We start from the raw sequence: 16488 nt of genomic DNA, 5'->3' as shown, positions 1-16488 counted from the left end.
AGTCATGAGACCACCTTGAGGAACCAGGCTGGCAGCGGGGACCAGACTGCTATCCAAATCGCCCAGATCCTGTATTTTCCTATAAAAGCCCTCAGCCCTTTCCCCCAGACGGGCTTGCAGTCTTGGAGACATTAGTCTGCTGTAACCTCCTTTGCCTGGCAAAGTAGTAAACTATCTTCCTTCTGTATACCCCAACTCTGTCTTCCAGTTCCTGCTCTGAGCACAGACGTCAGTTTTCGACAACAGAGAGAAAAACTGATTGGAAAAGCAGGGGTAATGTATATTATGATACTAATTATTGAAAATAATGTGTCTATATATTATTATTTTTTCCATATTTGGCATCTTTGGCCCGTTCAGCTTATTGGCTGCGCACACATCTGACCCGAAGTTCCCGCCTCTGTGAAGTGAACCTTATAAAGGGGGCGGGAGGGTAGAGGGGAGATAGAAAATAAACATGTAAATAACGTAGCGGGGGGGGGGGGGGGGGGGGGGGGGGGTGGTGATAGTGAGTGGGAGGTGGTCAAGGAAGGCCTGGCTAGTGAGCCACGACCTGAAGTAAGTAAGGGAGTCTTTTTTGGTTTCTTTTTACCTTTTTCTATGTGATCTCTACCCCCAACACGGGGCTGGAACTCACGACCCTTAGACCGGAGTGACCGGAAGTCGTATGCTCCACCAACTGAGCCAGCCAGGTGCCCCAGTAAAGGAGTCTTGCGGATAGTTTGCAGGGGAGAAGATTCCAGGCAGAGGCAGGAGCAAGAACCCTGAGGTTAGAGCAATCAGGTCACCCTGTCTGAAGACCAGAATACGCGAGGGTAGGAGTTACAGGAGATGAAGTTTGGGGCAATTCAACCATTATAAAGACTTTTTTTTTTTTTATGTTTGTTTATTTTGAGAGAGAGAGAGAGAGAGAGAGAGAAAGGGAGAATGAGCAGGGGAGGGGCAGAGAGAGAGGGAGACACAGAATCTAAAGCAGGCTCCATGCTGTCAACACAGAGCCCGTTGCAGGACTTGAACTCACGAACTGCGAGATGGTGACCTGAGCCAAAGTCGGGCGCATACCCGGCTGAGCCACCCAGGTGCCCTGGGACTTGGTTTTTAACCTAAGTAAGATGGGGAGCCAATGGGGGGTTTGGGCGAAGGAGTGGTATGAGCTGACTTACATAGTAAAAGAGTCTCTGCCATGTGGTGACTAGGTTGGGGAGAAGCTGGGAGACTGGCTGGGGGGTTATTGCGGTAGTCCGGGAGGAACACGATGGTGGCCTGGACGAGGGTGGAGGCAGTGGAAGTGGCAAGCAGCAGCTAGATCCTGGATATAATCTGAAGGTGGTGCCAAGATTGTTGGCCTTGAGGGCAGGGAGGTCAACTATGTCGGCAAGATTTTTGGGCTGAGCGTCTGGAAAGATGGAGTTGCCATTTACCAAGGAGGAAGCCGACTGGGGACAATCAAGCCAGGCAGAAAAGGACAGGAGTCCACAGTTTGGGATATGTTAAGTTTGAGGGCCCTATTGGGTATCCAGTGACAGTGACAGTGTTGAAAAGGCAAATGCATGTACAAGGGTCAAATTAGGGGGAGTCATTTGGGCTAGAGGTTTGAAGTTGGGAGTCACGTAACATAAGCCACAAGGTCTGCGTTACAGAAATGTTCCCGAGGGACGCCTGGGTGGCTCCGTCAGTTGAGCATCCAACTCTCCAATTTGGTGAGCCAAATTTCAGTTCATGATGCCAGGGTCGTGGGATTGAGCCCCACGTTGGGCTGTGTGCTGAGCATGAAGCCTGCTTGAGATTCTTTTCTTTCTCTCCTTCTGTCCCTCTCCCCCATTTGCTTGCTCTCTCTCTCTCTCTCTCTCTCTCTCTCTCTGTAAAATAAAATTAGGGGCGCCACCTGGGTGGCTGAGTCAGTTAAGTGTTCAACTCAACTTTAGCTCAGGTCATGATCTCATGGTTGTGAGTTCTAGCCCCACATCTGGCTTTGCCCTGACAACGTGGAGCCTGCTTGGTATTCTCTCTCCCTCTCTGCCCCTCCCCACCCTCAAAATAAATAAGTAAATATTTAAAAAAATGTTCCACAAAAAGTTGAATTACATGCTATTCCTATGGCACTACATTGCTGAGAAATACTATTTCCAGGGGCGCCTGGCTGGACAGGTCGGGAGAGCATGTGACTCGATCATCTTGGGGTCATGAGTTTGAGCCCTATGTTGGGTATAGAGATAACTTAAAAGTAAAATCTTAAAAAAAAAAAGAAAAGAAATACTATTTCCAGATCTGTGTTGACATCATTTGATGATGCTACGTCAAATATGCTTTGGCATTAAATAGCTACAATCAGTTATGGTTGCATAGGTGCCTCCCTTTAAAGGACACTTAGGATCAAGGACAGTGTCTTCTTTCCTCACTAAAACTTCTCTCCAGTGAGTATAGTTACATATAGTCTAAGAATTTATTTCAGATTATTCCAGTGTTTTGCAAATTTCTGTAAAAACAGGAAATGCAATAAAAGGACAAATTTATTACTAGCTAATTTATTCATTTTTAAAACCTTAAAAAAATATTTATTTTTGAGAGAGAGAGAGAGAGAGAGACAGAGCACGAGTAGGGGAGGGGCAGAGAGAGAGGGAGGAGACACAATCCAAAGCAGGCTCCAGGCTCTGAGCTGTCAGCACGGAGCCCCATGTGGGGCTCGAACCCATTAACCGTGAGATCATGACCTGAGCCGATGTCGGATGCTTAACTGACTAAGCCAACCAGGTGCCCCGCTAATTTATTTATTTTTTTATTATTATTATTTTTTAACGTTTATTTATTTTTGAGACAGGGAGAGACAGAGCATGAACGGGGGAGGGGCAGAGAGAGAGGGAGACAGAATTGGAACCAGGCTCCAGGCTCTGAGCCTTATTTATTTATTTATTTATTTATTTATTTATTTATTTTTATTTTTATTTATTTTTTATTTAAAAAAAAAAAGACAAAACTAGGGGCGCCTGGGTGGCGCAGTCGGCTAAGCGTCCGACTTCAGCCAGGTCACGATCTCGCGGTCCGTGAGTTCCAGCCCCGCGTCGGGCTCTGGGCTGATGGCTCAGAGCCTGGAGCCTGTTTCCGATTCTGTGTCTCCCTCTCTCTCTGCCCCTCGCCCGTTCATGCTCTGTCTCTCTCTGTCCCAAAAATAAATAAACGTTGAAAAAAAAAAAAAAAAGACAAAACTATACCTTTGGCCACACAACTTCCTGTTTTTTTTTTTCTATGTGAAGCAATTTATACCACATCATCATGGATGAATTTTTATTTTATGAGCATTTAATGCACAGCTATAAGCAATTACATGTCAGTTATTCTCTGTATTTAACAGAGGCCTGATAAATGGGTCTACACGTAAGAATTGGCTTGGGACTTGCTTTTTGTAGTTGTGTTAAGAATGAATTTAACATTTGCTTATTTCATAACAAAATCAGACACACAGGTGTTTAAAACACGCACAAAGGGGAGCCAGGATGCCTCAGTCAGTTAAACATCCAAACTCTTGGTTTTGGCTCAGGTCATGATTTCACAGTTGGTTCATGGGTTTGAGCCTTGCGTCGGGCTTTATGCTGATTGTGCAGAGTCTGGTTGGGATTCTCTCCCTCCCTTTCTGCCCCTCCCCTGCTCGTGATCTCTCTCTCTCTCAAAAGAAATAAACCTAACACACACAGGCTTAGGCTTTGCTGGAATTAAAACAATATTTATTAAAACAAAATTTAATTGCAAAGGATAATTCTTGATTTTCAAAAACAGCCCTTGAAAAGGGGGTATGTGAAATAGACACAGGAACCTGGGAGAGCTACCACAGCGTGTCGATCTGAGCAAGAAAACTCACACAGTATTGAGTTGTTACTCAGAGTATAAAATAAATATAGATTATTGAATGAATAAATAAATGGAGAAGAGACAAATCTCACAGAACGTCCCATTATATATGCAGATACCCTCTCCTCAGGACACAGGCTTAATTCTCCCTCCCTTGATTGTGGGCTGGACCTAATGACTTACTTCCAAAGAACAGAGCATGGAAAGGGAAAAATAGTAATTTTATGGTGGAAAAAAAATGAGCAGACATGACCTTAAGCAAGTGATCAAGGTTAAAATCAAGCCCTTTTTCAAGGGCCACTTTGGTAATGTGAAGAGAAGCATGGGATTGAGAAGGTACGTCTTTATGTTACTGTGGTGTAACAGTTTTGTCTTATCCTTCTCTCCTTAGCCCCAATTTTGACAAGTTGAAAGTCAGTCTCTCCGAAAGCTTCTTCTTGAAGAAGTGAAACATTTAGATAAGATTAACGAATGTTACACAGATACAGCAGGTCTCCGCAGCAAGACTTGCCCCCTCCATATGCACCCCCATATTTGGCAGTGTGTGTGTGTGGGGGGGGTGGGGGCAGATGATACTGATACTCAGTGGGTCGAGATCAGGAATGTGGCTGAGTATCCTACAGTGACCTCCACAACAAAGAATTAACCTGGCACCAGGGGCCAAGTAGCTCGGAGGTTGAGAACCCTGAACTAACATATACACACATCTAATAGATGTTTATTAGGTACCTACACTACCCCTTCTAGCAGAAAACAGTTTCCAGATGATTCAGAGAGGATATGGTCTGTGTCCTCTGGAAGCTTAAGACCATTTCGGGCAGTTGGAGAACAGGTGGCATTTTGTATACAAAGGCCACACTTGTATAACAAACCAGAACCAAAAATGAATAGTCCAGATAAATGTTCTGGGCAGCTAGAAAGGTAAAGAATTGTCTGGAATGGTTCCGTGTAGGAGATGGGACTTTGAATGGGCTTTGACAAGCCCACACAACTTAGAGAGTAGAAAAGAGGACGATGGAAGGAACTGTAATATTTTACTTCAGCAGTGCCAGGGATATTCTAGGAATAAAACATGAACGGTCACAAAGACTGTTGCTACATTCTTCTTTCAGATGTAACTTACAGGGTGGGTCCTATTTTTATTCACAGGGACTGCGAAAGGTTTCAGGGGGTGTGGGGGGTGCACATAATCACAATCCAGGTGAAGACAATGGATTGAAAAAGCTCCTTAGATGATCGGTTTTGATGTGCACCTCCCCCATCTCACCTTCTGAGAACCCGTGCCTTCACAGCTTGTCACTTACCCAAGAATATATGCTGTCAGAGACTTGTATAGGCTGATACTCTTTTCCTACTGCTCATGTCATTCCTCACTGATAACTTAACTCTTTGTTCCTCTTTTGCTTTGTGCCCCATCCTATTTTTTAATATGTGATAATCAGTCACTGTAGATTATACAGTTGTTAATGTATCATCACACTATTCCCTTTTTAAAACTTTTTAAAAGTTTATTTATTTTGAGAGACAGAGACACACAGAGAGAGAGAGAGCATGCAAATGGGAGAGGGGCAGAGAGAGAGAGAGAGAGAGAGAGAGAATCCCAAGCATGCTCTGCACTGTAAGCACAGAGCCCTACATGGGGCTCGAACCCACCAACCCTGACATCATGACCTGAGCCGAAATCAAGAGTCAGACATTCAACCCACTGAGCCATCCAGGCGCCCCTCATCAGTACTATTCCTGGTGATGATAGCAACACCTTCAAAGCTCTTTGGCAGTAGATATTGGGGATTCCACTGGTGGAAAAGAAACAAAGATGGAATTCTTGCCAGACTCTTGCTGACGAGAGGACTGAAAACATTTTAAACAGCGTATCTGACCAGTAGATGGCGCTCTCCTCCCTTTGTGCGATTGCATTATGAATGAATAAGCTCTCCCTTTGCCCTCCCCTCCCCCAAGCACTGTTGTAGTGAAAACGGATTCTCCCCAAGTCCTTACCGAATCTTCAAGATCCATCGTCTTTTCTTTCTGTGCTAATTCAGATCCTCCTCATAGGTCTCCTGTAGTATTCTAGTAACCAATAACCTCCTGCCTCTGGTATCTTTCTGCCTTGTCCCAACCAATACACTGTCCTCAGAGTCACTTTCCAAAAACAGACTGCTGAAAGATGGTGTCAGGGGGGAAGAACTGGGGGGAGGGATTCTCTGTGAAGGCAGTGACAGGAGCAGAAGGGTCAAGGTAAAGTGGATGCCTTCCCGGGCCAACAGATTTGTCTCACTTGGCTGCAGAAGGACAGGGGAAAGGTAACTGGCCAACAGGGGAAAGGTAGATAGATTCAGAGCCTTGATCTTCCTGCCAAGGAATTTTAACGGGCTCAGTAGGCCACAGAGAATCAGCGAGAGGTTTTGAAGGTGGCAGGATTAGTGCAGTGCTTGAACAAGATTAATGTGACCAGGCATGCGGATGGACTGAATGAAAAGGAAGTTCAGGCAGCTTACCAGAGTCAGGAGAGAAGTGTATAAAGCGTAATTTGCAGTTTGGGAAGTGAGGGGAGGGAGTTCCTCAGCCTTAATATCAATTTCAGTGAAAAACAAACACAAACAAACAGTTACAGAATCAATGTCAGGAAACATCTAGGAAGCTAGGAATATGTCTACCCATTGTGATGTCCCGTGTGCATGTATGTGTATGTGTGGCTAGCCAGCACATCGCCTCGCTGCCTCTGGGAAGAGGACTGGGTACCAGAAGCGAAGCCGCTACACTTGTTTTCAAGTAAGAAGTAGGAAAAAAGGAAAAACAGCTTGAGCTTCCGTATCACAGGCTTTCAATGTGTTATTATTCACCACTACGGTGTCGGTGTCAGATTTAGATTTTCCACCTCGAGGAATTTGGTTTGGCTTTAATTAGTTGCTGTGAATTATTTCGGGGCCAACTCTGGGAAGCATCTATCTAGAAAAATAGTTGTCACTAAAATATAAACTGGATATAGGGTGTTGTTTTTCTATGAGGCTTTGTATCATGTTCACACAGTTATAAATTCCCTCCAGCCATCTGGGATGATTTTTGCCACAGCCCACCATAGTTCTTCTGGTTAACTATTTATTAATCATAATTTTAAATACTGTGACACTGAGATCATCCGCAGCACCATCCAAGCTCTGTGGGTAGCGGCGGGACTCTAGAGCACAAATATTTCCTCTGAGAAAAGATGATGCTTTGCTGGTTATTCTGCACAGAGGCAAACGATGCATTTTTTTCATCCAGCAACTTTTCAGAAAAACAAGCTTAAAAATACCAGACAAATGAAAAACAGACTTCAGCAGTTACATGCAGCTTCCTGAGTAACTGAAGAATGTGCCTCTTGTGGTTAAAACGAGGGATCTGTTTAATATGGATGAAATACCAACACGCCAGGCATTTTCATTGACATTTCACTGTGACTTTTTGAACTTAGGAGTGCTGACAGGAAAACCTCTTCTTGCAGCCCTGCGGACCGGGAGAGGTAAAAGGCTATGTCCGGTTCACGTTCCCTCTGGTCGTGTGCTTTCTGTTTGTACTTCATTTTCTTCCACGCTATTACACTTCCCAGTTTAACAGAATTCCTCCTCTGAAATCAGTCAGGAACCCAGGCGAGAGTTCGTTCTCAGGCTCCCAAAGCCCATTGCCTCTCCAGCGCTGGGCTTGCTCCCTGGACCCAAGTGAAAACAATCGCGGTGGGCAGTTGCAAAGACCTTTTCTCTCCCAAAGGTCAAGCCTCGCTTGTGCACCTGGCAACCAGAAGCTACCCAGAGTGGCCGGGCGGAGCCCCGTGGCACCCAGGGAACACTGGAGAACGGACTCCAAGGGTAGGGGAGTCAGGGAAAAGCCCCCTTTCCCGATCCACCCCAGCGCCGGCCGAGCTCAGCTCCGGGGCAGCCCTGCCGTCTGGCAGGAGCCGGGGAGAGAGAGAGAGAGAGACATGCTGTTTTGTTTAAATCCTCCACATTCTTTGCCATTTCCCCATTGGCCGGATGGGGCTACCCTCCCCACCGCGGCCGCTGCTGATGTCAGCCTCGCTGGCGCTCGCTCCTCCCGCACCCACCTCCCCGGCCCGAGGCACACTGCAGCTCCGCGCGGACTCTCCGGCTCCGGCGCGGTGGCTGCAAACTCGCGGGCACGCACGGCGCTCGGGGAGCCAAGGGACCCGGGGGAGGGGACGTGCGCGGAAGGCGCCAGCTTCCTCTCGCCCGCCCCTCGCCGCCGCGAGCCCGGGTTGGAGGAACCCCGGGCCCCAGCCCGACAGAGCCGAGCGGCGGCGGCGGCGGCAGCTTCCCTTTTCTCCTGCTGAGAGCCCCGGAGCGCCTCGGGGACCGGCCCTAAAAGAGCAGGAAATCTTGTTTACCGCCCGGGGAGAGGAGCCGATCGAGCCTTTGTCTGGAAAGTCAGCATCTCCAGCTCCGGCTGCAATGTGTTCCTGGTGACATTAGCATTGGCAGACCCGCCGGAGAAGGAGGGGGGGTCGCCAGGTTCATGTCTGCTTTCGGAGGCGGATCGAGCGGGTGACTTTTGTGCATTCGTTTCAATTTTTGGAAATCTCTCTTTTTTCCTCCATTGCCCGCCACCGGGCATGTCCTGATCCGGTGGCCGCTCCTACCGCCCAGGGCTGCCGATCTGAGCGGTTTCCAGCGGGTCTCCCTCCCGCCCGCCCCGATCCCTCCCTGACTTTGCAACACCGCGTACCGGGAGGACCGACCTCGGCGAGGAAGGAGGCGGGGGAGCCCCGAACACTCGGACCCGAACCTTGACATGCTCTCGGGCGGAGAGGAGGAAGCCAGGAGCTGAGCGCAGCGCCGGGACTGCTTCGCCGGCCGGCTCCCGAACGGGGGGCTACGGGCGCCCTGCCCTGCGTCTGGGAGGCAGCCTTGTTGGTCTGGGGGGCGCCCCTCGCTTCCCGCCCCGGGGGCCCGCGGCCGGCAGGACCATGCTGCTGAAGGAGTACCGGATCTGCATGCCGCTCACCGTGGACGAGGTAAGCGCCGCGCCGGCCCGGCCTCGCCCGATTCGGGGCCCTTCGCCCCGGGGCGCCGCGTACCCCGCTGCCGCCTCCCGGTCGGCGGGTCCTCTGCGGGCCGCAGGGAGACCCTGCTGGAGCATTACCTCCCCAGCGGGGAGGAGGAAGACAGGGGGTTGCTGTTTCCACTTGTCACCCCAGAGGGGGAGGGCGGCGTTGGGTGGGGCGGTGGACTCCAGGTGGGTTCTTGGGGGGCACCCAGAATCCTGACTGTGGGGGATCGGATGCACCAAAGGGAGTTGGTGCGCCCCTCCCTCCGATTAAGAAAATGAATAAAACAAACCCAAGCGTCGCAAGAGCGCCCTGGTAGCTTGGGGGTCGAGGGGAGGCATCCGGTCCTGTCGTGGGCCCTGGCTCCCCTCCCGCGCTTTGCTGTGTGGCCGGGGTACGGGGGAAGCCTTTGCTCTCGGGATCTCGAGGCCCCGAACCCGCTGGGGGGGAGCACCTCAGAGCCCTACGGGAGTCCTCCTGGGCCCGCACTGCTCGCCCTCGCCGCCAGCCTTGGGCGCCGCTCCCGCCACGCCCGCGCATCGAGGCTCCCAGACCTGGCTTCGACCTTTCGCTAACCGCCTGGCTCGGAAACTTTCTGCGTCTCTTGTTTCTTCAGCGGCGGGGAGCGTGGTCTGCGGGCGAGCCGGGAGCGGCGGGGACTGCGGCGCGGCCACAGGAGGGCGCTCCAGCACGTGGGTGCGGGCCCGGCCCGGGTCTGGGTCCTGCAGCTGCAGGGCGGGCGGGGGGCGGGGGCTCGTCCTCCACCCGCTGCTCCGGTTCCATTCTCCAGATCCCCCGAAGCAGCAAGCTCCATCATTCAGGAAATGATGACTCAGTGAGGATTATTCAGGCCCCGGCTTCCCTTTCTTCCCTTCTTCCCCCTCGCCTCCCTACCTTTTTGGTGATTTCACAATTGCTTAGCGCCTGTCCAGGGACATCAAGGAAGCATGAAGCCAATCAGGGAAATTTGAAACTCACCAGTGTGTTTTGGTGTGCCACACCAAAGAAACGGGTGAGCCAAACCGTATTTATATTTAATTACAGAGCATTTAATGTATCAGATGCGTTATTTGAGCCACTACCTTGTGGCGTGGGCTTGGTGCTTTGGGAAAGAAAAGGATATTTAACCGGTAAAGTAAGTGGCTGTGCTCCCGAGGGGCAGGCTTCATCCGTCATCTGGAGCAAGTGTTCAGGCAAGACCCCAGTACAGTCCAAGGCAAGATCAAAGTAGCTCGGGGTTGACAAAACATATATCCCAAGAACACTGGCTGCCAAAGAGAGAGGACAGCCCCCACCGGAATGATGAACGGAGCGTTCTTGCCTGGTGGCGTTTAAGAGAACATTGGAGTAGAGTCTTGAAGGATGGAATCCATGTGGACAGGCAGAGTTTGGAGGGTGCATCCGGAAGGTGTAAATCAAGCGGAGGGAGCAGCACACAGCTGTGGGGGTGGGGAGACAAATGAGTGAATCTGGTTAATCAGAGTGTTTCTAGAAAGAGTTGAGATGTTCCCACCGTGGGCAGCTGAAGCTGGAGCAGGTCCGCCTGGAGGTATGAGAGCTTCTTCATCTCTTCCTAATGACTTTATTTATGGAGAGTTTGGAAGCTAGGGACAGTGTTGGTACTGTGTGAAAGAACCCACAATGCAGGTGATAATTGAAAAAAATAGCCAGTTCTAGAATCTTCTTACTACCTACAAATTTTTTTAAATGTTTATTTGTTTTTGAGAGAGAGAGAGCGAGTGAGCACAAGCCGGGGGAGGGACAGAGAGAGAGAGGGAGACACAGAATCCCAAGCAGGCTCCAGGCTCCCAGCTCTCAGCACAGAGCCTGACGCGGGGCCTGAACCCACAAACTGCAAGATAATGACCTGAGCCGAAATTGGGCGCTCAACCGACTGAGACACGCAGGCACCCCCAACGTCTTTTTATTCTCTTTATTCTGGTTGTTTTTATTCGCAGGCTTTGGTGAACGCTCAGGCACACCTCTTACCGCACTTACTTACTTATTTTTGGTGCTGAAATACCCACCGCTTCAGGGTGAAGTAATCGCATTTGAATGGTGCAGGCGGAGGCCCTTTCTTAATTGGCAAATGAAATCAGGCTCCGCTTAACAATAAAATGTGTAATTATAATTTACCTAATGTATAATTCATTCAGATTAGCACATGATTCAGTTACTATAAAAGTTGAATTTTGAAGTTAGTCTTCTACTTGGTTAGGGAAGCTGCAGGACAGTGTATAGATCGATAGAGGGTTTCACACCGATAGGATTCAGATTTTTCCAAGCCAGATGATGGATGAGGAAACTAGGCCCAGCTGGTCGGAGGTTAGATCCCTGGAGTCTGACTCAGTCTCTCTTGTGCTGCGTCCTACCGTCCTTAACATTAAAAACTGGGAAGGAACTGAACGGTACCTTCAAAGAAGCCAGTTACGTCAACCTAGGTAGACTCTTAGAAGCCTAACTTTTGCTTCAACACTTCATTTGCTTTGGGCCTGATTCCGTCTACACAGGAATTTGTTCCTAACCAGCAAGGTTAATTAGCGGCGCCCATAGTTTTGAAAATGAGGCAGACGCCCTCAATTTGGAGAGTCAGTGAGAGAACTGAACCAACACTGTCCATTCTTCTTCCCTGGCCTTGTTATCCCCTTTCACTCCCAGTGGAGGGGAGTGTCAGGGGAACTCGTGTGCTAGGATCCACATTTTTGCAGATAAGTAAACAGAGTAATAGAGGTTAAGTATTGTGCGCCAGGTCACGCAACTAATTAATTGCCAAGCCACAACCAGAGCCATGGCAAAACCCATTGTTTTTCTTTATGCTGCCCTTTGCCTGTTCCTGGTATTTAATGCAGAAAAAGGAAAAAAAAAAAAAACCAAACACTTTTCTTGAAAACCGATAACATTGCCTCTGTCAACTAAATGAAAAATCAAAGACCTTTTGAATTGTTCTAGAGGGTACTAGATTCTACTATTTCTCTAAACCTTATTTTAACTCATGAAATGCTCCCTAGTTCCAGGAAAGAGGAAAAGCATTGGGAGGTAAAGAAAATAAAGCTGAGCCACGGTCTAGATCAGAGTGTTGGTGTTTTGTTTTTTTTTTCCCAACGTTTATTTTTTTGGGGACAGAGAGAGACGGAGCATGAACGGGGGAGGGGCAGAGAGAGAGGGAGACACAGAATCGGAAACAGGCTCCAGGCTCCGAGCCATCAGCCCAGAGCCTGACGCGGGGCTCGAACTCCCGGACCGCGAGATCGTGACCTGGCTGAAGTCGGACACTCAACCGACTGCGCCACCCAGGCGCCCCTGGTGTTTTGTTTTTTTAGACAATTTCGGATTAAAGGGTTTTAAGATCCTAATTAACATCCCATGCATTAATTTTATTTCATTATTTTTTTAATTAAAAAAATTTAAATGTTTATGTATTTTTCAGAGAGAGAGAGAGAGAGAGAGAGAGAGAGAGAGAGAGAGAGAGCGTGAGTGCGTGAGCGGGGAAGGGGCAGAGAGAGAGAGGGAGACCCAGAATCCAAAGCAGGCTCCAGGTTCTGAGCTGTCAGCACAGAGCCCGACCCGGGGCTCGAACCCACGAGCTGTGAGACTGTGACCTGAGCCTGACCCTTGACTGACTGACCCACCCAGGTGCCCCTCATGGGTTAATTTTAATAAAAGACTTCACTGGAATAGTTTCCTCATTTATGTTTAGTGTCGTCTCTGAACTGGATATATATATTCCCCTCCACTGGAAAGTTCTAAACAGGAAAGGTTCCTGAGGGCTGATAGTTGATTTCAAAGAGACAGTTGTCACTGTCTTCCTTTGGAACATTTGGTGATGTAGATTCTTTAATTTTAGAAGGGCTGGTAGAGATCTTCTGTGGTTGAGCCATTTCATTCCGTGGAGAAGACTACGGTTGTAGAAGGTCCATCTCATAGCTAAGGGCAGGGTCTAGGCCAGAACCCGGGTCTTCTGATTTCCGGTGCACAGCTGTTTTACTGTTGGCCAGCGGTTCTCCCGCTTTTCCTTCTCTGGGGGCTTCCTCGTTGGAAGGAAATATTATCCCTCAGCCCGTTTACAAAAGCAGGGCCACTAGAGAAGTCTAGTCTCTAGTTGAAGGTGGGTCGAAGACGCTGACCTTCCGTCTACTTAGGGGACATTAAGTCAGCTGACCAGAAGGATGGCCAGGGGCTCCATTTGAGGCTGATTTAGTATAACTCCTCTACTGTTTTTCCTTAGATTGTGTATTTATTTGGGGTGGCTTTGGGATGTGTGGCTCAATGGAGATCATGGTGGAGTTCAAGGCCCCTTCCCCACAAGCTTCTCTTTGCTGCTGCCAGCATCCCAGACTCCACCTTCCTTGGACTCCTTGCAGCGGTCTGAAGATCACCGCCCCCCTGCCAGGTTCTTGCCCGTAAGATCAGCATCGTCAAGAGTGAACGAAGCACATCCTAATATTATCTAAGGCAGGACCCCTTTTATTTTCATTGCTTGCTCTGGTGTTTTAACAGTTCCTGTTCTGACTGCATTAACGTTAATGGGAGCACTTTAAGGGACTTATTTGTGGTCCTTAGGGATTTGTTGCACAATGAAAGATAGAAACACTCCCCTCCCCTCCAAGAAGAGAAGAAAGAGAAAGAAAGAAAGGAAAGAAAAACAACTTTTTAAATACAGAATATTATTTTGTTCTTTGCCCTGGCCAGGAGCCAGTGCACTTTATCCAGGCTCCCCTGGGTCCCGGGAGAATTTTCTTGCGCACATTTCTGAGAACAGATTTGGGATTGGGGTAGTGCCGGCTCTGGAATGACCTAAATGGAGATTCCAAAATGCCCAATAATGCTCCTTAAATCTGTTCTAAACGATTTTCATGAAATGCATCTGCAAATATTGGAGCACAAATTCTTTAAGGAAAGGGAGTTTAAGTTTAATGGTGGCATTGACACTGTATGTTGTACAAAGCGATACCCTGAATATAAAGAATAAAGGCTCCTTGGGTTAATCTCACCTCTCCGGGGTTCCTCATAAACATAATTTTGAAAAGGTTTTTAAGAACAAGCACTATTTTGACTCCCCCCACACCCTCCCCCCCCCCCCCCCCCCCCCCCCCCCCCCCCCCCCCCCCCCCCCCCCCCCCCCCCCCCCCCCCCCCCCCCCCCCCCCCCCCCCCCCCGGACTCTCAGCCTAGTTGGGAGGGACCAAGGCCAGGGTCGTGAGTTTGGTTTCTGAGTGATCATGGTGGCTTCTCTTGCCTGTCCCACAGTCAGAGAAGCACGTTGTGCATGCTGCCCAGCTGTCTTGCAAAGAAAGGTCCCTTGCTGGTTGGGAGCGGCACCTGGGCGGGTTAATGGATAAGTGCAAACCTTTCACCACTAATGGAACTGACAAGGAGCAGATGTTGACCTCCTGGCTGGTCAGTGAAATTGACTTTCGTGTGCAAAGGACACTGCCATTTGCCCTGTGATTTGGGAGCGAATGTCTGCCGCACGAAACAGATGCTGGGGCTTGGGGGGAAAGAAAAAGGACATTATTGTTAACAAAACCTTAGTTAAAAGCAGGTGGTAATTAACTTTTGCTTTTCATTACAAAAGGATCGAGTGAGTCCCTAAGGCTCTTGAAAATCTACTTAAAAACCCTGTGTCTGATTAAATGAGTAATACTGATATTCAAAGAAAAGCAAGTCGCCTTCATTTCAGAAAAGCTCTTGTTTCAGGGGAACGGAGAATACTATTTTTTGTAAGCAGTTTTGGGAAAATTAATATATTTTCAACACTCAATCTCTTTAAGATCCACCGTGACCTACCCTCCCTCCCCCCCAACTCTTTGCCCCAGAATGGCAATGTGGAAAGTGTGTGTAAGGGGAAAAGCGTTCACAAAGTTCTTCTTCTTCTTCTTTTTTTAAAATATAAAATTGTGTGCACAGTGACAGGCAGTAAACGTGTTTTTCAGGGGCAGTGATTACTGGAAAAGTACGTCGAGGTTCATTGCTTTAGCCGCCTGCGTGAGGGCGCAGGTGACCTGGTTGTGGTCTGTGTGGGCTTTGGCCTGCTTTCAGTAGCCTGGAGGTTTATACGGTCAAGTAACTTGGGAAACTTTTTTGGAAACTAGCTAACACTTCTGCCCCTGTTTGGAGAAAACGACAGATATAGAAATCAGCTGATTTGTAGCAAGAAGTCAGGAACGTTTTATATATCTTTTGTAAATTCAGCCCACTGGGAGAGGAAAAGGAGAATTTCAGATTGTAGATTGCCAGCTGCCCGCCCTCCCTGCCGCCTGCTGGCAGGCGGGAATTTTGTGGTATTCCCAAGTGGAGATTTTCTTTTCTTTTCTTTTTTTTCTTTTTTTTTTTTTTTGGTAGGCTACATGGCAGATGAGGCTCTAGTGAGTTACAGATATAAAAACTGGAGGGGCGCCTGGGTGGCTCAGTTGCCTGAGCGCCTGACTCTTGATTTCGGCTCAGGTCATGATCTCACCGCTTGGGAGATCGAGCCCCGCCCCCGTTGGGCTCTGTGCTGACAGCGTGGAGCCTGCTTGGGATTCTCTCTCTCTCTCCCTCTCTCTCTCTCCCCCTCCCCTGCTCCGCTCTCTCTCTCTCTCTCTCTCTCTCTCTTTCTCTCTCTCTCAAAATGAATAAGTAGACATTAAAAAAATATATTTGCAAGTTTACAGCAAACTTGTGGGTTTCTAAGTGGAAGTGTCCCCTCTTTAGAGATGTCTTTTCCTGAGCACTCCATCTAAAATGGCTTTCTCCTATTATTATCTCTGAACTTAATTTGTTTCCTTTCAGAACATTTATCATAATCTGTGCTTATCTCTTTGTTTCCTCGTACGGCGTTCATTTCCATCATCATCTTTTCAGCGTGAAATCCACATGGGAAGATGCTGAACATAGTTTAACTTACTTTTCTTTCATACTACGTCTTTGACACCCAGTGTGTATTTTCTGTTTGCGGCACGTGTCACTTCCCACCAGCCGTGGTTGGTGGCTGCCATTCGGGACAGGGCGCCTCTAAATGCTTAAACCTCTGGTCTGGCACGTAGTAAATGCTTAATGCACGGATGGGAAGAAGCAGGGATAAGGGATCAGGAAAGCTGATCGTATTGTCCTCCTTCACATTGTTTACAATTTTTTCCACTTAGGTTTTATGCCACCTGAAAAGTTTGCAAGCTAGAGATTCTTTTATATTAAAAAACATCTTCATTGTAAGACTCCTCGGCCATACCCTACCCCTGAGAAGCTTGAGGCCAGTCTTTCCTGGGAGTTAAAGTAGTCATTTTGCTTCCCTCCTAACTTCTGGAGGAGAGTACTCGGTTTTTATTACTCTGTAACAAATTATCACGAACTCAGTGGCTCAAAACAATACCCATTTATTACTTCAGCCTCTGTAGGCCTGAAGTCTGGGGATGGCGTGGCTGGATTCTCTGTTCAGGGTCTCGCAGAGTTGCGATTAAGGTGTCCGGCAGGCTGCATTTCCTTCAGGAGCTTGGTGTCTCTTCAAAGCTTGTGTGGTTATTGACAGGACTCAGTTCCTCACTGTTGTAGGACCAAGATCCACCCTCCCTGCCCCGCCCCGCCACCCCCCCCAGCCCCACTATTTTTTTTTTTTTTTGCCAGCCATCA

General features: G+C 48.5%; 1 protein-coding gene across 4 annotated transcripts in view; it reads left to right on the top strand.

Moving 5' to 3' along the window:
- PITPNC1 (phosphatidylinositol transfer protein cytoplasmic 1) overlaps nucleotides 1–16488 on the top strand; it is a 274075-nt gene that overhangs the window by 2779 nt on the left and 254808 nt on the right. For 3 of the 4 annotated variants that reach the window (XM_043585056.1, XM_043585059.1, XM_043585058.1), the window contains one exon: nucleotides 209–273. Coding sequence is in view for 1 of the 4 variants with exons in the window: in XM_043585055.1 (XP_043440990.1) it covers nucleotides 8804–8851 (48 nt within the window). In the remaining 3 variants the exon portion in view is untranslated. Of the gene's footprint in view, nucleotides 1–208; nucleotides 274–7907; nucleotides 8852–16488 lie in introns of those variants that run through there. The other variant, XM_043585055.1, reaches the window with a different exon arrangement.

This window comes from Prionailurus bengalensis, chromosome E1, assembly GCF_016509475.1.
Source record: "Prionailurus bengalensis isolate Pbe53 chromosome E1, Fcat_Pben_1.1_paternal_pri, whole genome shotgun sequence".
NCBI lineage: Eukaryota > Metazoa > Chordata > Mammalia > Carnivora > Felidae > Prionailurus > Prionailurus bengalensis.
Note: the sequence above shows the minus strand (reverse complement) of the source record. Positions and strands in the feature narration are given on the sequence as shown.